Source organism: Pelodiscus sinensis, chromosome 11 (genome assembly GCF_052426305.1).
Source record: "Pelodiscus sinensis isolate ZL-2025 chromosome 11, ASM5242630v1, whole genome shotgun sequence".
NCBI lineage: Eukaryota > Metazoa > Chordata > Testudines > Trionychidae > Pelodiscus > Pelodiscus sinensis.
Genome location: NC_143062.1, coordinates 48,379,292 through 48,403,711, shown reverse-complemented (window position 1 = coordinate 48,403,711; position 24,420 = coordinate 48,379,292). Strand labels below are relative to the sequence as shown.

The 24,420-nt window shown below is 52.4% G+C and overlaps 1 protein-coding gene across 8 annotated transcripts in view; it reads right to left on the bottom strand.

The window, feature by feature from the left end:
• The window catches only part of CADPS (calcium dependent secretion activator), a 418,422-nt gene extending 396,659 nt beyond the window's left edge, over positions 1–21,763 (bottom strand). For 3 of the 8 annotated variants that reach the window (XM_075938474.2, XM_075938479.2, XM_075938475.2), the window contains exon 1: positions 20,869–21,762. In XM_075938474.2, the coding sequence (XP_075794589.1) occupies positions 20,869–21,240 (372 nt within the window). In that variant the 5' untranslated portion in view covers positions 21,241–21,762. Of the gene's footprint in view, positions 1–20,868 lie in introns of all 8 variants that reach the window. The other 5 variants (XM_075938478.2, XM_075938480.2, XM_075938482.2 and 2 more) reach the window with 3 other exon arrangements.
• Between the last annotated feature and the right edge of the window lie 2,657 nt (positions 21,764–24,420).

The following is a 24,420-nucleotide window of genomic DNA, read 5'->3' as shown; positions in this document are numbered from 1 at the left end:
TGGGCTCACCGGCCTGCCCCAAAGAGGGCTCACGCTTCCAAGGGACAAAAGGCACCGCCAGCCAGAGGGAGGGCAGGGGAAAAGGAGCCCAAGCCAGAGAAGAGGCTGCCGCGGGGGAAGGAAGCCCTGGGAGAGACTTTCCCCTGGCTGCAGCCCTGCAGAGCAGCAGAGGAAAGTGGGGAACGCCAGTGCAGATGTCGGGGCTTTCCACAGGGAGGGGAGGCTATGGGCAGTAGAGTGGGGGACACTGGAAATCCATGGGGCATGCTCCGGGTGCTGGCAGGGCAGCAGCAGGAAGTACTGTGCAGCTACATATACACCCTCCTCCCCGCACCCTCCTGCTCCCCATCTGTCCCAGGCCCCTTCTTTGCTCCCACCCCCATCCCAGCCCGCAGCACCAGCCATATGATGGGGGCTCCTCTGCTGGCCAGGGATTCCGACACCACAGCCCCATCTTGCTCATGCAGCCCCCGGGCACCGGGACTTTGTGGTGCTCTAGACAGGGCAGGCAATCCCCAGCGCTTCCTCCCCTGGCTGCAGCCATGTGCGCCCGTGTGTGGGCGGGGCCTTTCTTCCAAAAGAAGGAACAGTTCGACAGGCAGCAGCCGCTGCCAACGTCCAAAGTCAGCAAGTCAGACGGCCGGGCATGGCTCCCAGCAAACTGCTGCTCATAGGAAGATGGGGATGGGCCCACCCATGGGTTGCCGCTCAAGACCTGTCGAGATATGGAGACCATTACCAAAGAACCCATAACTTCCCCTCGTCGGCGAGTTACGTCCTAGCGACCAGGCCTGGAGGAGGAGTGCGACCAAGCGAAGGACGAAACGTTTGAATTTGATACGAGGAAGGAGGAAAGTCACTGAAAACGTACCAAAAAACGTTAATGAGAAGACAAGGCAGTGGAGTGTTCAGATCCCTTTGACACAGTGCTAAACAGCAATAAAAAGGCAATTAGAGGTCCAGGATGCGTCAGGGTAATTGCATGGGCTATAAATAGAGCAGTGTGAAAAACGGTCTCACTGAACATAATTTGATTCACTCTGGGGGTACTTCCGCATAAACATTTCCATCACACAGCCAGAATCTTCACGGTCTATTTGTCTCTCTCTCCCGCAGACACCTTTGCATGTAAAAAATGCACTAGCCAAAGCCTCAGCTTTGCAGACCTCAGACTAAGCAACTTAGAAATGCAGCTCTAGTGGGAGTGGCATAAAAATCGTTATTTCAAGGGATCGTATTTTCCATTGGCTGAAATCCCAACATGGGCTTCACGGGGACCATATTTCGGGGGATTGCACAAGGCTGAGATTACATGCCCAACACAGATCATGGGCTTTCCAAACACTCGGAGAAGTCCTGCGCCAAGGAACTCGCACCAGAGTGACAGCTGGACAAGTAGACAGGACAGGGAAGAGGAAACAACCCAAATTAAAGTTACATGCCGTATTCCCAACAGACAACGCGGCAGAAATAAGGATGTTAAGTATTGGGTAACTGACTAAATTGAATAGTTGATGCATTTTTGCATCGACTATTCAGTTAGTCGATAGGGTGCCTCCGCCTTTTAAGTGTAGCAATAGCCGTAGGGCTGTTACTACATTTTAAAGGCAAAAGCGCCAAAGTCCAGGGTCAGCTGGGGACTCTCTCACTGACCCCAAGCTCAAAGAGGCACCGCTGCACGGAAGTACTCCCCCTCTTCTCACACCCCCTTGCTGCCTCTTTCTGATAGAGGCAGCAAGGGGGTGGAGAGGTGGGGGGAGGGGGGAGAGGGAAGCAACTCGACGACTAGTCATTCACACCCCTAGGAAAAAATAGATCTAGTGTGCAACTTAAATGTGTGTGAGGTCACCGAAGACCTGCCATGTAGAGGTGGCTGCATCAAAGAAGGTGGAAAGGGGGCAGTGCAAGAAGTCAGCCAACAAGCAGACAAAGACAGATGTTGTTAAGTCTACAAAAGCTTTCAGCCTCTAACTGACCCTTGCCAATCTGGCTGATGTTGATAAAGACGAACAATCACCACCTGACGGCTCGGCACCCTGCGTGAAATGAACGGGGTGATGGAAGCCCAGAGGATTAGCTGTTACAGAGGTGGAGGAAGTGTGATTTGCCTAGGACAGCTCATGATACTATCAATCCATCTGTATGAACAAAAAGACAGAACTATGTAGCACTTTAAAGACTAACAAGATGGTGTATTAGGTGATGAGCTTTTGTGGACCAGACCTACTGCCTCAGATCAATTTGTGGAAGAAAATTGGCACAACCGTATATACCAAAGGGATACAATCAAAAAAATTAACGCATGTGAAATTGACAAATCAAATTTTTGATTGTAGCACTTTGGTATATATGGTTGTGCCGATTTTCTTCCACAAATTGATCTGAGGAAGTGGGTACCCGACATTTTAGGTGTCCAGTATTTTCTGAATTTTTTTTAAACCAGACAGGAGGCAAAAATACCAGACTGTCTGGGTCAATACCGGACACCTGGCAACCCTACACCTCTCCCACTGACTCCCGTTAAGAGTTATGGCTTGGGGATCCTTGGCCAAAGTCTTTGGGACAAGGACCACAAGCCCCTCCCCCCCTTGATAGAAAAACAAAACGCAGTTTAGTCGGGAAGCTACACTGACAAACCTACCCTGCCAACCTCAAACGTATCCCATTAGGCTCTTTGCAGCTCCTCTTTGACCAACCAAGGGCATTTCCAAATTGGGGCAGGAGCCTGCATGCCCACAGCCAGCTCTCTGCAGGAGAATACCTTGCTTAGTCTTGCAGAAATTGCACTTCACTGGAGCGATATGGGACAGTGGCTGGGCAGAGCCTCAGCTGCGGTAAACTATTGTAGCTCCATCTGCAAAGGGTCAGAGCTCAGTTGATTCATTTTCCGGCTTTACTTCCTCCAGATTCATTCCGGAGTGGAGAGGCGTCTGACCCCTGAACTGAAAGGCAGGCTTCTCGACGGCTATCACGACTAGCCCGAGATCAGATGAGATGGCCCAGAAGATAAGGAGAAGAATTATTCTCAAATCATTCACAGGTGAGGTGAGGGCTTCCTAGGCTGCAGTCACAGTCCGAGGCAAAGCCGGTTTCATCAGGTAGTTACCAAAGAGGGGGAACAGTTCGCGAGAAGATGCACATTCCCCTTATCACAGCTCCACATCATCTTACAGGACTAACTCCGTCTCCACCAGCTCTTGGATTACAAGGGTAAAAACCAAAGTCTCCGAGGGGTAACCATATTCGCCTGTAACCTGAAGAACGAGTAGTCCTGTGGCACCTTGGTCTACACTAGGGAGTTATTTTGAAATAACCCCCCTTATTTCAAAACAACAAGCTGGTTATTTGGAAATCTGTCCTCCCGCTGACCTCGGGGAACAAGCGTATTTTGAAACAGTTGTGTGCGGGCTATTATTTCAGATTTCATGATTTTGAAATAATTTCCTAGTGTAGACGTGCGCTTAGAGGCTAACCAAAGGTTTTCCCCACAGAAGCTCATGCTTCTATATATTTTGGTTAGTCTCTAAGGCAGGGGTGGGGAACCTTGTTCGGGTTTGGGGCCGCTGACCCACAGAGAAAAAAAAAAAGTCAGTCCAGCCCAGGCTAGTAGATTGTGTGCGCTCCAGCCCCATGGGGAGGGAAGGGGAAGGGGGGGCGGGCGGAGGAGACAGTAGCAGGGGGCTGGAGCCCCAGCATGGACTGCAGAATGCTCGAGGGGGAGCCCTGAGCCTCAGGAGCCGGATCCAGGCAAGCCTTAGGTCTCCCACCTCTGCTCTAAGGTGCCACATGACAACTGGTTATCTTTTACAGCGTGTTAGGATTCATTCATTCCTAATTACTAGTCCAAACCATTGAATTCCAGTGAGGTCACTGCAGTCCTCATCTCAGACAACTCCTGGCTCTACACCAAAAAAAGCCAGGCAGCTTCACGTCCCCAGAGATGACCAGCCGATGGCTTCTGCCCGAGAGAGATCGATATCGATCTGCTCAGGATGGCCCCTGGTGCCGAGGGGTATGACGACACCACATCAGGAAAGCTCACCACAGACCCGGAATTCCGGCTGCCTATGTGAATTTGTTAGGGCGTTTGGCAGATGTCTGGTGCAAAGCAGCATGCAGGAGGACTGGGGAAGGTAGTGTTCCCGGATCCAGGTACGGTGGTCAGAAAGGTTGTGGGGGAGCAGTGAGCCCGGTGCGGAGTCACAGCGGAGAACGCGGTGCACGCCTGATTGGGGATGCTGGCTGCCTGCCTGCTGGTCTGTGCGCATTCACTGAATGGATGAATCTGAAGAACTCCAGAGAGGGAGGAACGGGAGAATCCGTTGGAGCTGGAAGGGAGAGAGAGTCTACAGCAACTCCTCAGCATTACATGCTCCTTCAACACGGATGGCCCCCGAGTGAGAATAAAAGGCGTTTAAAACTGGCAAGTTTTAAATCGTGAAGGGAGGTCTTTCTAGAAGGTCTCCTGCAGGAATTGTTTCGGGGAAGTCCTCTGGCCAGCGTCAGAGAGGAGATCAGACCAGAGAGTCCCAGTTCTGGCCTTTGAATCTACAAATTTAATCTCTGTGAGGGAGGGAGGATACCAAAGATATACTTTTAGCCTCTCATTTTCATTTTCAGGACCTACTCATCTGGTCTCCACTAGGGATAACCGTTCATGTGGTTAGCCGATTAGCCTGGGCTTATCGGTCACGGTAAATAGTTACATGTAGGCTCCTGCCCTGTTCCTGGGGAGCTGGCTGCCACTCCGTGCTGCTGGTTCTGTGGCAGAGCTTGGAGTACAGGGCAGGAGCCGGTCTGCACTGGCTGCTGCCGCCCCCCGTGGGAGAGGCAGCAGCCAGCTACCTGGAAGCAAGGCAGCAGCTGGTATGCACGAGAGCCGGCTTAAAAACCAGCTCCCAGGGAGCTGGCTGTCACAGTTACAGTTACCCAATTACCCGCTTTAACACCCCTAGTCTCCACTATCTGCAGAGAGCTGCCAAAGCAGAGACCCATCACCCAGTTCAGTGCCACCCAAGGCTCACTCAGACCTGGTGTCCCTGCATGTGGCTCCAGTGGGAGGAGGTACAGAATCGGCAGAAAAGACACGGTGCTGAGGGATGCAGAAGAAAGACCCAAGAAGTGCACTTTTGGTTGGATGGATGGATGGATGGAAGGAAGTCCTCTTTGTCCTTATTCCTTCCATGATACTCCAGGTTTGCTGAGACCTGGGCAGAGAGAAGGGATCTTAGCAGAGGCACCAGCTTCAGTCCCTTCTGGTGATGCAGGAAAACAAGCTGAGTAGCAACTAAGGTGAGCAATCCTGCATCTGGATTGGCTACCAACCATCTGACAGAGGGTTAAAGAGGATTTACCGATTGGCCCAAAGTTCTGGAACCCACATGGGGGAAAATGTCCCTTCTCCAGCAATTTGAGAGTAAATTGTATACATATTATCGAAGCTTAATTTTGAAAAATATAATACATCACTCCTAGACAGGGACAAAATCCTGGCTCTACTTGAAGTCCATGGCAAGATTCCCATTGAGCACCAATGAGTCCAGGATGTTAACTTTTACCTTTATTGACTGAATTTCGTGTATCAACCGAGCTTATGAAATTAAGCGATTACAGGAGGTTTACTACATACTTCCGTGAGCGTAGTTATTGAGAGCTGTGACCGTTTGCAGCTCTACGTACAAAATGTATCACCGTCTTGTAAAAGGGGTGAATGAAGTAGAACTTATGAGATATCGTTTGAAAATTCATTATTTGTGGCAGTCAAAAAAAATAAGCTAACAATGTTGTGAATCATTAAGATAGGGATAGACAGACAGAAAACATCATACTGCCTCTATTAAAAAAAATCCATGATCCTCTAACATTTAAAAACAAAACCAAAACCAAAAAAAATCCAAAAAACAACACACACACAAACTGGATTTTAAAAAGTACCAAAAATGGCAACACAATAATTAGGGACACAGAACAGCTTCCATATGGAGGAGATATTAATAAGACTTGGACTTTTCAGCTTCAAAAAGAGATGACCTAGGGGGTGGGGGGATTATAGAGGTCTATGAAACCATGACTGATGTAGAGAAAAGGAAATAGTATGTACTCTATTGACTTGCTCATAAAGAACTAGGGGTCACCAAATGAAATTAATAGGTAGCAGGTGTAACAAAGAAAAGGATGTATTTCTTCACACAACGCACAATCAATCTGTGGAACTCATTGCCAGAAAATGCTGAGAAGGCCAAGACTATAACAAGGTTAAAAAAGATAAATTCATGGAGGATAGGTCCATCGATGGCTATTGGTGTCCCAAGTTTCTGCCAGAGTAAGGATGGATCACATGATTAATTATTCTGTTCATTTCCTCTGGGGCAGCTGGTATTGGCCACTACGGAATACGGGACACGGGGCTAGATGGACCTTTGGCCTGACCCAGTCTGGCCGTTCTAATGTTCTTATTTCTGGCAGAAAGTCTGGGGCTGGGAAGTTGTTTGTGTTGCTCGGCAGTGTAACTCAAGAGTGGCTGGCCAGAGCACTCACACGGTAGAGCTGGGAGTGATCCGCATGCTAGAGGCCGCGTGTGAACAGACCCGGAGGGGTTACTTACAGCAAAGCAGTGTAACAGGTACCCCAGTTTGGAGAGCTGAGGGGACACAGGTCTTTCCATGGTCCAGACTGCACCCTTGGTCACAGGCGCCGGCTTCCTCCCGGGAGTGCTCAGTGACCTGCTCCGACCCCTTCCCTCAAACCCTACTCCATCTCGTCCCATCCCAACGGTTCCCCCCACCTCACCTCTGCCCCCTTCTCTGCGTGAATCCCCTCTGCTCCTCCGTTCTCTCTCCAAGCACCCCGTGCACACTGTGAAAGAGCTGATCATAGAGGGTGGGAGGTGCTGGGAGGGAGAAGTGGCTGCCGGAGGATGCTAACCACCCACTAATATTTTCCCATGGGAGCATCCGCAGATGCAGTACTTATGCCAATAGATTTTCCAAAAACGGAGGGTTCTTTAATATGAATTTTGTAACTTATCTAGTAAACGGAAGGCTTCAGTGACATTATCCTAATGCCATGATTCAGATGGCTGAGGTTTGTGCTCCTAAATGCTTACCCAGTAATTATATTTTCCTTTCACAAAACCCTATCAAAATAAGATTGCCTTTTGTATACCTTGTAACTTCTGCTGAACTATGAATGACTATTTCATTCCAGCAGTAATTTTCCTGTATAGTATCTGTGTTATGTTTGATGCAAAGTGCTTTGGGAGAGAGAGAGTCTAGACTATGCAAAGCCGATCTATAAATAATATTTTGAAGGTAAACTTAATTGCCAAACTAAACTGAAGCATCCAAAGACTCCGACAACTCTTTGGGTCCCTGGGCTGAGAGATTCCACACATATTTAATAATTCACAGGGATGCTGGCAATAGTCTTAGACCACTGATCAGCAACCCACAAATCTCAAACAGTCGATGGATAACAGGCTTACAATATATTTAATCTATTTCACAAGCTACAAAGTGAAAAAATCCTAAGTATGACATTTAATATCCCCTCAAAGTAAGGTATCAGCAGAATAAGTTACTGGTGAGGTGAAGTGAAATATTGTTGATTTGTGTGTGTTCCTCGTACCACTTTGCATTCAGCATTCATATTTTTTCCCCACTTTGCCCAAATGCTGGATTACCTAGGAGAGGCAATACAGTCAGTTTGGAAACACTTTCCAAGCAGTGATTATGCTTCACACTGACAGTTTGTCTTCACTGTGGAGTTAGTTTGGGCTCTAACTCAAATACTCCTTGAGCCCAGAGACTTGCAATCAGGTTGACCTGAGCTGCGGGGAATAGGGTAAAGCCTCCATGCTGCTTTCACTCTGGATGGTCATCCGTCCACTCCGCTGTGAGGATGCAGGCTAAAATCACGACAGGGCTAATTCTATATGGTTGTCCCGCAATTCCCTTTGTGGGTCCAGGAAGACAGGCATGTTTCCCCACAATTCCCTGGGAAAGGTGCAGCGTTGCAGCTTCTTGCCGTGCTAAGAACCATAGGATAGGACTCCAGAAAAGACCGATCACCGCACAAGGCAAGTACAGACACAGCCACTCAAAAGCAACTCAGCAGCGGGGACGCTCACCACCAGGCCAGGCCAATCCGGTTGCCCAGACCCTGGGGCTGGCCACCCAACTGAACACGAAGTCACACCCTGAGACGAGCCGCCCCAGGTTTTCCCTCAGCAGAATACCAGATGCCAGTGTAAAGGCCAGTCCTGAGGCCTTACTCCGGTGAGTAATCGTGATGAGCTAGACCGGGAATAACCCTAATGCAGCTGCACAGATTCATAGAACACTAGAACGGGAAGGGACCTCGAGAGGTCATCAAGTCCAGTCCCCATCCTCACGGCAGGGTCAAGCACTGTCTAGACCATCCCTGATAGATGTCTGTCCAACCTGCTCTTGAATATCTCCACGGATGGAGATTGCACAACCCCCTAGGTAATTTATTCCAGTCCATGACAGTTGGGAAGTTTTTCCTAATGTCCAACCTAAACCTCCCTTGCTGCAGTCTAAGCCAATTGCTTCTTGTCCTGTCCTCAGAGGTCAAGGAGGGCCATGTCCCCTTAAGGACAAATTATAAGGGCTTCCTTAGATCCCCTTGCAGGGCCATGTCAGGGTCACCTGGCTTCTGTGCCCATTTCTTTGCAGAATACCAGAGCGAGGATGTAGACTGTCCTCCCAGGGATTAAAGACAACAAGAGCCAGGCAGGAAGTCAAGGGGACACTAGCTTTGCCTCCCACATGCTGACACACTCGAAGAAGGGCAACACCCATGTGAACTCAGGGGAAACCCAAGCCCTCAAATCATTCAACTGGAGAAGGACCGTACGGCAGGATCCCGGTAGTTCAAGATCCAACCAAGCGTCACAGGAAAGGAGGAGAGAACGCACGGCAGCCCAGGTCAGCCATCCACATCAGCCCCTTCCACCAGGCAACATCTGCCCCAAATGTGACCAGCTCCGTGGAGCCCAGATCAGTCTCGTTAGCCACCTGGAAGGATCCACCAGCAATCACCAGCGATCACTCTCCAGAAGACAGTCCTCACACTGAGGCCGTGTCTACACTGCATCCCTTTTGCGCAAAAGCCTATACAAATGAAGTGTGGATCGGCATATCACCATGCTTCATTTGCATCATTAATTAGGGGCCGTCTTTGCGCAAGAGCTGTTCTTCCTGAAAAAAAAGTGAGGAAGAACACCTCTTGCGCAAGAGGGGGTTTTTGCGCAAAAAGGCATCCGGTAGACGGCTCCTTTTTGTGCAAAAGCCTCTTGCGCAAAAATGCCCCCTGACGAATTATGCAAATGAAATATGGCAATATGCTAATCTGCACTTCATTTGCATAGGGTGTTAGCGCAAGAGAGATGCCATTTAGACGTAGCCTGAGGGACTGCTGACAACGGCTGGACAGGGGAGCCGAATGGGATATAAAGGGGTGTCAACAGCTCTTTTCAAGGCCAGCAGTACACCGCTTCCGTCCCCAGAGCAAGAGTGCGGACATGGGAGGAATTCCAGTGCCAAGTTGCAATGCCATCGAAAAGCTGTTGCAGGGCAGCTTCCCAGCAGCCCTTGCTCGCGGCCGCGTCTGAGAAACACAGTCTACCAGTGTCGTCAGTAAATCTACTCTCACGCGAATGGGGGAAGGCTCTTTCAGAGCTGCAATTAGGGATGTTAATTATCGTTTATTTGTGTAAACGTGGAAGGGCTAGAATTTCCAGCAGTTACACGTGGACATGCAGGGGGGCAAGTGGGAGCCAGTGCTCAGGGGAGCTGGATTTTAAGCTGGCTCCCCAGGAACATCGGCTCCCACCTGTTGCCCACCCCGCACGCTGCTGCCTCTCTGGGAGGCAGCAATGGGGTAAGGAGCGGGCAGCTCTGCAGGAGCTGGCAGACACGGGGAGCCAGCTCCCATCCCCGCAGCCTCCAAGACAGAGGCAGCACGGGGCGGGGGAGTTGCATGCAGTCAATATGATCAACTGATAAGCCCAGGTTTATTGGTTAATCATTTCCATGCTAACATCTGTCTGAAATGCAGTATGTGAGATCCAGAAAATATTTAGTTACTCCAGATCCTGCAGGAGCAGTGTTATTTTCTCTTTTATGAGTCTGAATTTATGCAAGAAAAACAGAAACTGATATTTCAAGTGGTATTTGAACTGTCTTGCAGGCTGTGGTTCACCTTATGCACATACTTAAGTGTCAGTATGTGCACAAACCCATCCTTATTCAACAAATAGGTACATGCTGCTTCTTAAGCTGATGCTTAGGTGCTGTGGTGAACAGGGGCTAGAATAATAATAAAATATCGTACATCATATAACACCAGTGTTCCCTGTAAACTGAGCACTTGGGGGGGATTACAGGAGAGATTAAAAGGCTGCCCTGGTGATGAGCAGAGGGTCCATAGCTTCCATAGCCAGCAGCATGGGTTTCTATTGATGGTGCACATCTCTAAGTGCATGTAACAAAAATTATTCCACACGTGGGTGGAAAAAGTTAGCGGGAACATTGCATAACATTCAGGACCAGCTAGGATTTCAGCTGCACTGATATCAATCCAGAGGAGCTCCCCTGAAGTAAAAGTCACAGTAATCTGAATCAAGTCCTCAGTTTTTTCACTCCGCTGTTGCACTATTATGAAACTAGCCAATTAGCCCGTCATAAGACGGGATTTTCAGGTCTTCTCTCCCGAGCTCACACGCGCTCTCTCGCTCAGCTCTCCTCCGCCTCCTGCCTCTCTCTCCTCCCCCCGGCCATATACGTCAGCACCCCACCCCCTTCCCATCCCACCAGGGCTCAGCTGAGTAGTGCAGCGCCAGCGCCACTAAGCTAGGCCATGGCGGGGGAGCAAGCGGCAGCAAGCAACCATTTGGGGTCCAAGCTCCCCATGCTTGCCGCTCGAGGCCCAGCTGAGTGGCTCTCCTGCCGGGGCTAGGGTTGCCAGGTGTCTGGTTTTCTACCGGACAGTCCGGTATTTGCACCGTCTGTCCAGTAGAAAAATTCAGAAACTACAATGTGACGTGCAATGTCCGGTATTTTGTGAATTTCCAGCTGGGCGCCGGAGGGAAGCCTGGCGGGGGAGCGACTGGGAGGCGGAGAGCAATTGGCTTTAGGAGGCCTGCGGTCGCGCGCAAAAGCCGGGTGAGGCGGGGGCTGGGACTCCCAGCCATCCCCCCCGCCCGCCCGCCCAGCTTTTGCACGGGACCAGAGGCTCCCAGTTCCAGTCGCAGCCCATCTCCCAGCTGGGAGCCTCTGGTTGCCAGCAGAAGCCGGGCGGGGGGAATGGTTCCCAGACCTGCCCCCGCCCGACTTCTGCTGGCAAGTAAAGGGAGCACCTGCCGGGGGCACGGCCGGAAGAACTCCGGCTGCAGCCAGTGGCTGCACCCGCCCCAGCCTCGCCAGGTCTGCTTCCCGCCCCCCTTCCTCTGTCTCCCCCCGCCCCACCCCCGTCCAGCCCCACGGCCCCCGATCCCCCCCCAGCTCCGCTTCCCACCCCGTCTTCCTGCTGGCCAGCCCCACAGCCCCCCCGCCCCCCCCCAGCTCTGCTTCCTGCCTCCCTTCTGGACAGCCCCACCCCCACCCCTCCCTCTGTAGCACTCTCAGCTGGGAGCGCTCAGCTGGGCCCCGGTGGGGGAGCAAGCGGTGGCACTCGCGTGGGGAGCGTGGACCCAAACGGCTGCTTGCCGCCGCTCACTCCCCCGTCAGGGCCCAGCTGAGCGCGCCACGGAGGAAGGGGAAGGGGGGAGGGGCGCTGATGTTCACGCCAGGGGGCGTGGCCGTGTACATCGGCGTTACAGACGCACAGACACTGGGCTACTATAGATAGGACGACAATCTCTCTAGTTATTTCCCTTTTGCCTGTTCACCTACACTGCACAAAAACACAGATGTCTGTTGAATATCACCGTTAACATATTCATTAATTTTAATGTCTCGCCTAATGGATTCATTACATTTTAGAACAAACTAAAGAGTCTTCCACGTTGCTGCTTTCTAAATAAAACACAGAACACGTGGTACTGATAACCCTGACGACATCCATTCATCTTCCACTTACCTTATGCTTGCTCAAATGACTGAGCTATTCTTCGTCTCCCATTTAACCTCGTGTATTTTTGATTTTGGTGTCAAGGTGTCGTGGGGGCGTGATGTTCTGTCTGATGGAAGTGTGAGCGTGCAGGATAGGAAAAGCATCCCCAACGGCCTAGAACTATGCACTAGGAAACAGCTATGACAAAAGAAAGGGGCAAGAGGCTGGGGCTTTCATAGAAAAAGAATGCTAGAGCCTGGACTGAAGCAGTGAACAAATCCTTCCTAAATCGATTTATGCATCTGACTCCGCTACCCTTCATGGGCCTTGGCAAAGGATTTATGATTCATGCTCAACTGGGTGCAGGGAAATGCCATGTTGAACTCTTCTCCCAGCAATCAAATGAGAGCTAAAGCAAAGGCAAAAAAAAATAAAAATTAAAAAAAAAAATGAGGCAAGCCACTAACAAATGTGAATCCCCTCTGGAGAATTAAAATAAAATGTGAATAAGATTTACCGTTCAACCACAGGCATGTGTATCTGCTAAACTGAAGGCCAAATGCAGCAAATAAATGAAGGCATACCAACATTAATCTACGTCTGAACATATTGATAACACACTCCTTTCTCTGGCCCTGAAACTGATCGAGACTCAGAGACTTGAAAAGAAGTACTCTATGGGGAAGCACCATTAAGCCTTGTCTACACGTATGGGGAGATCGATGTCCTGGTGGTCGATTTAACGGGTCTAGTAAGGACGTGATCAACGCACCACTGATCGTGCTGCCGTTAACTCTGGTACACCACCGGGTTGCACGGAGTAAGGGGAGTTGCCAGAAGAACTTCTCTCGTCGACCCCCTGCAGTGGGGATACCACAGAAATTCTAACTAAAGGTACATCAGCTCCAGCTATGCTGCTCACTTAGCTGGAGTCGTGCACCTTAGTTTGGCTTTGCCCCCTAGTGTAGACGTGGTTTAGACAGAATTCCCCTTGCAGTCTGAAAAAGAGCTTATTTGATTCTGGCATAAACAGGGATTACCTGCTCTACTAGGGGTACGTCTAAACTACATGGCTCCGTCGACGGAGCCATGTAGATTTGTTTGTTCGGCAAAGGGAAATGAAGCTGCGATTTAAATAATCGCGGCTTCATTTAAATTTAAATGGCTGCCGTGCTGAGCCAACAAACAGCTGATCAGCTGTTTGTCGGCTCAGCGCGCTAGTCTGGATGCTCCTGCGCCGACCTGAAAGCCCTTTATCGACCTCCCCGGTAAACCTCATCCTACGAGGCATAACGGGGAGGTCGATAAAGGGCTTTCAGGTCGGTGCGGGAGCATCCAGACTAGCGCGCTTAGCCGACAAACAGCTGATCAGCTGTTTGTTGGCTCAGCGCGGCAGCCATTTAAATCTAAATGAAGCCGCGATTATTTAAATCGAGGCTTCATTTCCCTTTGCCAATCAGCCTAATCTACATGGCTCCATCAATGGAGCCATGTAGTTTAGACACACCCTAGCTGTGCATTGCATAGTCATCTGTTTGCACATTCCCATGAGACTGTTTGCTGTGCTATCTATACTGTACCACCATAACCACATAGGGTAATTCTATAGTTCCTTTTACTCTACTTTGAAGGATCCCACAACAATTCACAGAGTACATTTTCTATGTTGCACATCCATGGTGCTAGATAAATAGCAACTACAGCATACACTACCATACGACTAACCCAGCCATCTCTGAAGTGGTAGCCGGGCGTTATACAACATACCGGCACAGCAATGGTGGAAGAAGTGATGGGGGAAGGGGTGTTAAATCCTAACTCTTCTGAAAAGTACCTGGGCTCGTTCACTTTAATGGAGATTGCCTATCTCCTAGAACTGGAAGGGACCTTGAAAGGTCATTGAATCCAGTCCCCTGCTTTCACAGCAGGACCAAGTACCAACCCTGACAGATTCGTGTCCACACAGCACGCACTAGGCCCTGCGTCACATTACTGAATTGGAGGGAAGCAGCCAGATCGCTGCTGCACCCCTAGGTGGGGGTGTTGGCCCCAGAAATTGATATGAAAGGGAGCCATGTGGGGTATTGAATGGGAGCTTATTGTTTGTTAATCTTATGTACGCTATCTATGTGAGTGTATAAAGTCTGTGTGTGTAGGTAGGAATCTGTAATCTGTGTGGAAGCTGAATATTTCTCTGAATGTGGTTAAGCATGGCTATGGACAGGCTGAGTAGCAAAGCCCTGTTGAACAATGGCTCTCAATAGGCTATGGACACACCCAAAGAATGGGGTTTGTCACCTGAGGGCAGCCAGCAGGGAACATAGAGATTGGCCTCTGACCAGGTGACTTGCTGCATACAAGAAGAGGCCAGGAAGGAGGTATAAAGAGGCCATGTGGTCGATGCCATTTTGTTCTCAGCTCAGCACTTCATCCCAGAGGCAGCACTGCAGGGATCGAAGAGCCCGGAAGACCTGTGAACCCATCCTGACCTTAGGATGTGCAATAAGAACTTTTAAACCAGCAGCTGTAACATCTCTGCTAGAGCCTGCATCGAGAACTGGGAGATTCGGTGCATGTAACGTACTGTACTTTAATAACCTTACTCTCATGCTTTTCTTTCTTGTGATAATAAACCTTTAGTTATAGATTCTAAAGGATTGGCCCAGCGTGATTTGTGGTAAGGTCCAGAGGGTAAATTGACCAGGGATCTGTGGCTGGTTTCTTGGAACCGGACAGAACTTGTTCGGGCTAGGACCCCCCACCAGTGTATGAGGCCCGGGGCCATCTGGGGCACGGATATTGCTGGGGTGTCGGAGGGGTTTTGCTCGGGAGGCTTCAGGCAGGTTGCTGAAGCGCTCTGTGGGACTGGTTTGTGGCCTGTGTGGAGAGGTCACCAGTCGGGGGCTGTAAGTAGCCCCGGATTTGAGCAGTTCGCCCTGAGCGGACGCCCTCAGCTATGCCCAGACACGGCCCGGTCCATCACACCCTGCGTTTGGAACCAGTGTGAATGTCATTGAAATCGGGGGAGAGAGGGGTGTTTTACTGCAAAGGCAGCCCTGGACACAATACTGTAGGAGGCTAAAAGTCACCCAGGGAGTGTGAGAAGACCCCCTATAGCATGGGGCACCCCATCTTGTCTGTTGCTCCCATGGAGTGGATTGTATTCTGGATGCAGCGGGGGAAGAGCAGAGGCTCCGTGCCTCACCCCTCCCAAAAGCAAGCGAGCACAATTGTGGCCCCAGCAGACCTGGCTGGCAGGCGAGGAGCATGTTGTGCCTTGAAAAGGGTTGTGGCAAAGAACTCCCCTGCCTCCCTTATGGCTCCTCCTGGCGAGCACAGTGTGCACTGCCCTGATGGCTCAATCCAGCCCACCAGAAATAGGTTCTAGATGGCTGCAGGGCCTGACCCAGGGAGGCTCCACAGCACCCTCTATAACCCTCCCATTACAGGATTGCATCCTAAGCATGAAGCTTGTCCCACCTATGGTACCCTGTTGCTAGAACACAGCTCAGTCACAATAGCTGCCACTGTCAATATCATGCCTGATGTAGTAGAGCAGGGGTGGGCAATAATTTTTGCACAGGGGCCACTTCAAAAATGTTTGAAGTAGCCCTGGGCCACAAAAGAATGGGTGAGGCCTAAACAGGAAGGGGTGGGGCCTAAAGAGGAAGGGGTGGGGCTACCGACCCCGAGACCGTGATTGGTCTGGGGGTGGAGAAGCCCCTTTGCCTTCCCTTCCCACTAGGCAGCCATGGCCTGGAAGAGGCTTCGCATGCTCCCCCCACCCCCAGACCAGCCTCCTCCTGCCCTGCCAGGAGAACGTGGCACTTTGAAGTGCCGCAGGCACCTCGCAGGGCCAGGGCCAGGGCCAGGGCCAGGGCCAGGGCCAGGGCCCCCAGGCTCTAATCCTGGGGGCGGGGGAGCACGTAAAGCCTCCTCCACTCTCCCCCCCCCCCCATCCTGCGAGCAGCACTTCAAAGCACTAATTGGCCTGGGGGAAAGGGAGCAGCAGGGCCTCCGTGGGCCGTATCCACCTATTTGGTGGGCCGGATCCAGCCCACACAGGCCTTTTTGTCCACCCATGTAGTAGAGCATAGTGCAATGCAATGGTTATGGAAATCCATTGGGCTTCCCGCCCCACCCCCGCACTGAGGACCACAGGATCAAACCATCGATAAATACATAGTTCTATAAGACTGACAGACTTTAATCAGTCACAGAACATCTACAGTAGGAGGATGACCCTTAGGCCAGGATTACGCTTATCCGGAGAGCAACTCTCTGGAGATCAATCTTCTGGGGTTTGATTGAGTGGGTCTAGTAAAGACTAGGGATGTGAATACAATAGCCTGGGCTTATTGGTTAACACTCACAGCTACATGAAAACTACCGCCCACTCCTGGGGAGTTGGCTGCCACCCTGCACTGCTTCCTCTGATACAGAGGCAGCAGTGTGGGGGCGGGAGTCAGCTTAATAGCCAGCTGCTGGCATGTACCAGCTCCCGGGAAGCTGGCTGCTGCCCTTCACTACTGCCTCTGTATCAGGGATGCGGGGGCAGAAGCTGGCTCACTGGGAGTGGGACCAACTGGTGGGAACTGGTACATGCCGGGAGCTGGCTTAAAAGCTGGCTTCCTGCAGCGGCAGCCAGCTCCCCAGGAGCAAGTGCTCGCCGGTGCACTTAACTGCTGAGTTTTTCAGAGGTTAAACAATTATCCACTTTCTAACATCCCTAGTAAAGAGTAAGAGACGTTGATGGGAGAGTTTCTCCCATTGACCTCCTGCACTGGGGATGCCACAGGAATCTGACTTAAGGTACGTCGACTCCAGCTAGGCTATTGGCGCATCTCAGGTTGACTTTCTTGCGTAGCGTAGACCTGGCATTACTAATGCAGCACTTTGTCTGCATTCATCAAGCCAAGGCCGACTACATTCTTGCAGGATGAAATATTTAACTTCCTTTGTTCCCTAACCCACTCCTACATCACTAGAGTGCTCCCTGCATGTTACGAAGAAAATCCTCCCTTTTCAGCACACCTCTTCCTTACAGGAACGCTCCCAGTGATCCTAGAGCCACTAATTCCTGTCTTCCCTCCTGCATCCTTCTGAGCAAAGGTGGCTGGACTAAGTTCCATTTAATGTGATGAGTGCAAGAGACGAGAGGAGGAATCTTGCTGCTTAAAAATCTATTGTTCTGCAAAATCTGGTTAATTCCTTTCCAGACGGCAAACTTTTTAAGGGATATAATGCAAATTGCACATCAAGAAAGTGTTGGTTCAACCTCCTGTAAAACAGGGAAACTAAGGATAAGAATTCAAAGAAATGAATCCTCTTTCTTCTAGGAAAGACAGTACTGGTTAGATCCCAGTTTATCTCGAGGCGTATGTTTTTGAGTCAGGACCTTATAAACAAAGCACATGAATGACTATAAAGTTTCCATAAAGACTATTAAATCCAGCAACACTATCGTAACCGACAACTCTTGATTGGCCAGGCGTGGAATGAGTCCAACTTGATCCACGTTTTGTTCTCTCGCTAATGACACCATTGCCGAGCGAGAGAGAAAAAAAAACAGTAAACACGCCACCTTCTCTTTCCTACATCAATCTGTCAGGATAACAACAGTTCACATGCGGGGGTGAGGGAGGAAACAGCTTTTGTAGTGGGGGAGCCGAGAGCCATTGCACCAAACTGTAAACCCTGTTCCACATGGAAATTGCTTCAAGCCAGGAAGTGCAGCGTCCCTCGCACCTGTGATCACTGGTGGGCCAATCATTAACTCCTTGCTCAGGGAACCCATGCATTCAAGTCAATGGGAGTTCAGCCTGTGACAAGTCTAGCCTCCATCTCAGGGGATTTCTGGGACAACACAGCTGAGAAACGGACAACAGAGAAGCAGAAGGAAATCACTTTTGAGAATGGTTACATACAGTCCGAGAAAACAGATGCTTCAGTTTCCCAAACTCTTATTATAGGCTAGGAGACGCTTTCTAAAAATAATAATAATAACAACAACAACAACAACAACAGCTCCTTTGTCACAATTGTTTTACAACTTACATAAATAGGCCAAATACACCTCCTTACATTATTCTTCTTGACAGAGATTCACTTTCTTCTGTAGTCCTGTTTTAACATCCTTTCCCCACTTTATCCTTCTCCACTCCCACTCCCTGCCCGCACACACGCACACACGCAAAGGTTTCACTTGTACTGCCTCTAAGCTCCCCCCTCCTCATTTTTGTCTCTTTTTGAGTCTACTTTCTGTACCTTCCTTTCTCCATTTCCTGTTAGCGCTTTATTTTTCCATGTGATCGAGTGTAAAGCAGGACTAAATCTTTTTTCAGATCACCAAAATATTTTAGGTTCCTGTGGCTAGCTAATTTCTACTGGCAGCTCACCTTTAGCTGCAACCTAGTTTTTCCTTTTTCCAGGTACACACACACAAAAAAAACCCAATTACACTCCTCCCCTTCAATATGGAAAAGTATTACAGGAAACAGGATGGCAAAACTAAAAATATGTCCACAGCCTACTAGAAGAAGTGCAATAGAACAACCATAACATACAAATCTAGCTGCATCATCATCACCATATTTCAACCAAAGCACGGAAAATGCAATGTCCTACTAACACCAGATTGCTTTATATTGGCTTCATGCTATGTGTGGTACAGATATTCACTTCCACCTCCTCATGCCCCCATGATTAACAATAGCTATGTGGAGTGACCATACTGAATGAACGTCCTGAAATCTTCCTGGTTTATACAGATGCTTTGTAAATACAAAACAGAATCAGGTCCAACCTTACAGTGCCAATAAACATAATTAAATAACAGGAAATAAAAAAGCTGGCAGATACTCCTTATAGCCATATCCCATTATCTCTCTACTCAGACTGCTTTGGGAAGAAAGTCAGCTGCATTTGACAGAAATGCATTCTGTGCCTGGGGGAATTAACTGCCCTCCAAAACCCAAATTACTATATTGGTCTCTAATCTGACAGAAGGAGAACTAACAGATAAAACCACCATAACTAAAACAGAGTCAACAACACTTTTTTGAATTCACACAAGTATCGGATCTGATTTAGACTCCAGATGAGATGTTCATTCCTATTCTTTTGTCTGGAACTACTATATATTGCTGTATTGTAGTGACGCATTCACAAGGGTATAGTTAATGTTGTGTCAGCACTTTCAACGTAAGCTTTATTTACATGTCTGCTTCAGTTGATAACTAGTAACATTTGTAATTTAGCCATAAATATTACAGGCTGAAACTTAGAATACAAGTTTCTAGCTTGATTCTGAAGTACTTTAACTTCTCTGTTGTAAGAGACAGAACATGTCTGCGCGTGTGTACAAAATATAATGACAGTGCAAACACAAACCTTTATGTTAATGCTTTTGAACACAGTTACATATAGTATGTAGCTAAAACACCACTTTGAATTTGGTAAAATATAAATGTAACAAGCAAATATTCAACAGTGCAGTCATATCACCTGCTTTTTAGAGTGTGTATGTGAAAAATATCTTTGAATGGCTAGAATTCCAAACTTTATCATCTGGACACACAAACAGAAATCTAATCAGCAAAGGCTTCTTTGCAATGATTCTTATGAATCCGAATGTACACTGGATTGCAATGAATCCAAAGAAAACATCTTTATTATGAGTGGATAAATTAAACCTGTGTTTAAAAATAATTTATAAGCCCACACTCGCCCCAACAACATAACTTGCCGTAGGGTACATAGTGCCTTTGAAGTGTAACATGCGACATGTGCAACTAATGCATTTCAGTCACCCTTGAATTGATCAAAACTTGTGTGTGTCTTCAGGTTATTTAAATGCAGGCATTTTGTGCATTTGATCATTTCGCTCAGAGCCACGGCCAGTGATGCTCTTCAAAAATCCAGCTCAGCAGGTGCAATAACCCGTCAAGGAAATACGCAAAAAAAATCAGCTGTGGTGCAGTTTTTAATGACTGGGTTGAAAAGAAAACAAGTGAGCCGAATTTGATGTGGAGCATGGTTGGTTATTGTTAGAGACATCAAAGCGGCACAGAGATGGCTGATAGCGAGGACTCCTCCAGCAGGGATACAAAGGCTTTGATGCGATAATTGGAGCTCATAGCAGGACAAGCCCTGTAAGCAACTGGGGCAAAGTAACCTTTGCTTAGATCTCTCCCAGATCAATGCCTGGGCTGAGAGGGGCGCCTGACTCACCTTGGAACAGGAAGGCTAGGGAGAAAGGCAGGGGAATGGGACCATTTGCTAACCACAACCAAGAGGGAGGGGGATCCAGGCAATGTCAGGGTGGTGTTTAAAAAGCCAAGGGGGCCCTGGCGATACCGCAGTGACCCATGGCAAAGGGAAAAGGCAGACAGAGGAGGACACGGACCATCTGACTGGAAGGACTGGTCCAGCTACTGTCCCCACCAGCTGGGCAGCAAGAGCCGGTGCAGCAAGGAGGAAGCTCTGGGCACGCTTTGCGCCTTTACTTCCCCTGTTGCCTCTTGCCACCCTCCCTCTCTCCGCCTTGGCCCAGCTGCTGCAGGCCATGCGTGCGCCGGGACTCCCTCTGGAGCAGGCAATTCTGGGGAGCCCCAGCCGCCTCCCTGCTCCCGTCGCCCAAGGCCAGCGGCCCTGCCCCTGCTCCCCTGAAAGACACTCCCCAGCGCCTGCTGCCCGGCCAGCACCAACTCAGCCTTCCCCGTCCCTTTGCCCCGGGCAATACCAGCCCCCCCCCCCCCCGTCGGTCCCAGGCGCTGCTGCCCCGGGCCGTACCTTCTGCTGCCGGCGGGCCATGTCGGTGGGCTGCTTGGCGTTGAAGGGGTAGGCGATGCAGCGCATCACGAAGACATAGAGCTGCAGCCGCCGCTTCCTCTCCTCCTCCTCCTTCTGCAGCCGCTCGAGCTCTTCCTTCTCCTTCTCGCTCACCACCGACGGGCTGGGGCTGGAAGGCCGGACGCTGCCGCCCCCCGCGCCGCCGCCGCCCGCCCGGCCGCCGGGCTGCAACCCGGCGCCCGGCCCGGCGCTCTCGCTGGTGCGGCTGGGCGAGAGGCGAGCCCCGGCGGCGGCCGGAGCCAGCACCTCCTTGCTGCTCTCCTCCTCCACCAGCTCGTCCGACTCCTCCTCGCTGGACGACGGGTCCAACATGCCGGCGGCGGAGCGGGGCCCGGCCGGGCTGCGGGGCCAGCGACGCGGGAGATCAGGGAGCGGCCGGGGGCATGGAGCGCCCGCGGCCCCGGGGAGCTCGCCGCGGCCAGGCGCTTTGCACGAGCACCGGGGGCTTTGCACACGCGCCTGCCCGGCCCTTTGCACGAGCACCGGGGGCTTTGCACACGCGCCGGCGCTTTGCACGAGCACCGGGGGCTTTGCACGCGCGCCGGCCCTTTGCACGCGCACGGGGGCTTTGCACGCGCGCCGGCCCTTTGCACGAGCACCGGGGGCTTTGCACGAGCACCGGCCCTTTGCACGAGCACCCGCCGGCCGGGAGGGCGCTGCGAGTCCGGGGCTCAGCGGCAGGCAGCCGCCCCGCAGCAGGACGATCCGCGGCTGCTGGCCGCTGCGGCGCGCGAAGGAGGCATCTTGCCGGCGGGGGAGGGGCGCGCTGACGTGCGCCGCGCCGCGTTAACCCTGCCCTGCCGGGCGCTGGCCAGGGTGCTGGAACCGCGCGGCCGCACGCAGAGGGCGGGGCAGCCGGCGCCGCGCGCTCCCTCCTCCTCCTCCTCCCCCGCAAACCCCCCCCCCTCCCGCGCATGCCCACGCCGGTCCCTGCCCCCCCCCCCTCGGCGCGTGCCGCGGCTGCGTGTGCGCACGTGCCCCGGCCGCCGGGAGAGGGGATGAGCCGGAGATGGGGCGGGGCGGACGGCGCAAGGGGAGGGGGAGGGGCGCGTGCATGAGAGCTGTTGGCACCTGGGAGGGGCGCGGGGCGGAGGGGGGATGGGGGGCGGAGGGGGTTGCAGGTTAATGGGGGTGGGGGGTTGCAGAGGAGGCGAATGGGGGATCCGCCCTCCTCTGCCAACCCCCATCTGCCCCCTCCCCCTGAAACCTCCCCCGCTCTTTCCTTCCATCCCCTCACCTGCTCCCCTCTGCAACCCCCCCCCCGCTCTTTCCTTCCATCCCCTCACCTGCTCCCCTCTGCAACCCCCCCCGCTCTTTCCTTCCATCCCCTCACCTGCTCCCCTCTGCAACCCCCCCCCCCCCCCCCGCTCTTTCCTTCCATCCCCTCACCTGCTCCCCTCTGCAACCCCCCCCGCTCTTTCCTTCCTTCCCCTCACCTGCTCCCCTCTGCAACCCCCCCCCGCTCTTTCCTTCCATCCCCTCACCTGCTCCCCTCTGCAACCCCCCCCCCCGCTCTTTCCTTCCATCCCCTCACCTGCTCCCCTCTGCAACCCCCCCCCCCGCTCTTTCCTTCCATCCCCTCACCTGCTCCCCTCTGCAACCCCCCCCCCCCGCTCTTTCCTTCCATCCCCTCACCTGCTCCCCTCTGCAACCCCCCCCCGCTCTTTCCTTCCATCCCCTCACCTGCTCCCCTCTGCAACCCCCCCCCGCTCTTTCCTTCCATCCCCTCACCTGCTCCCCTCTGCAACCCCCCCCCCCGCTCTTTCCTTCCATCCCCTCACCTGCTCCCCTCTGCAACCCCCCCCGCTCTTTCCTTCCATCCCCTCACCTGCTCCCCTCCCCCCGCTCTTTCCTTCCTTCCCCTCACCTGCTCCCCTCTGCAACCCCCCCCGCTCTTTCCTTCCATCCCCTCACCTGCTCCCCTCTGCAACCCCCCCCCCGCTCTTTCCTTCCATCCCCTCACCTGCTCCCCTCTGCAACCCCCCCCCGCTCTTTCCTTCCATCCCCTCACCTGCTCCCCTCTGCAACCCCCCCCCGCTCTTTCCTTCCATCCCCTCACCTGCTCCCCTCTGCAACCCCCCCCCGCTCTTTCCTTCCATCCCCTCACCTGCTCCCCTCTGCAACCCCCCCCCCCCCCCCCCGCTCTTTCCTTCCATCCCCTCACCTGCTCCCCTCTGCAACCCCCCCCCGCTCTTTCCTTCCATCCCCTCACCTGCTCCCCTCTGCAACCCCCCCCCCCCCCCCGCTCTTTCCTTCCATCCCCTCACCTGCTCCCCTCTGCAACCCCCCCCCCCCCCCGCTCTTTCCTTCCATCCCCTCACCTGCTCCCCTCTGCAACCCCCCCCCCGCTCTTTCCTTCCATCCCCTCACCTGCTCCCCTCTGCAACCCTCCCCCTCCCCCCGCTCTTTCCTTCCATCCCCTCACCTGCTCCCCTCTGCAACCCCCCCCCTCTTTCCCCCCCCCCCGCTCTTTCCTTCCATCCCCTCACCTGCTCCCCTCTGCAACCCCCCCCGCTCTTTCCTTCCATCCCCTCACCTGCTCCCCTCTGCAACCCCCCCCCCCCCCCCCCCCCGCTCTTTCCTTCCATCCCCTCACCTGCTCCCCTCTGCAACCCCCCCCGCTCTTTCCTTCCATCCCCTCACCTGCTCCCCTCTGCAACCCCCCCCCGCTCTTTCCTTCCATCCCCTCACCTGCTCCCCTCTGCAACCCCCCCCCCCCCCGCTCTTTCCTTCCTTCCCCTCACCTGCTCCCCTCTGCAACCCCCGCTCTTTCCTTCCTTCCCCTCACCTGCTCCCCTTTGTAACCCCTGCTCTGCCTTAACTGCCTTAGCCCCCCCCCTCCACTGCTCATCTGACCCCCCTGCAGTAAGGAGCCCCAGGGCCTGACATTCCCCAGCCGGGTCCTGGGAGGAGCACAGCAGGGGTGGGGATAAGGGGCAATAAATCCAGGCAACAGACCAAGGGCAGTAGCAGAAAGAGATGTTGTTGGCCTTGGGGGGCCCCCTGCCTGCAGTGCAGTGTAGTTACTCTGCCCAGCCCAGCCTCATCAATTGGCCCTAAAACCACGTCAGGGAGTGTCATCAGCCGCATGATGGCCAGAGGCAGGGCTGCCAGTATTGGAGCCCTCCCGCCATTCCTGCGCCACCCACTCCAACCCCATCACCTCCTGGCCTGGTTTCCCGAGTGAGCAAACGTGTGTGTGGGGAGGTGTGCTGGGGCAGGGTGTTTTGTGTGGGGCCTCGGGAAGTGGATGATAACAAGGAAAGAGAGGGATCCCTCCGTGTTCTCTTCTACCATCCTCCTCCGTTCAAGGTGGAAAACAGGCTCCGTCACAGTAGAAGTCACATTTCTGATCTGTGACGTCTGATCTCTCCCACTCCCAGCTTCTGTGCTGTCCCACTCCAGTCTGGTTCTTACCCATCTCACATACACAAATTCACGCCCTCTGCCCCCAATTACCCCACTCTTTTCTCCCAGGCACTCAATTCTACC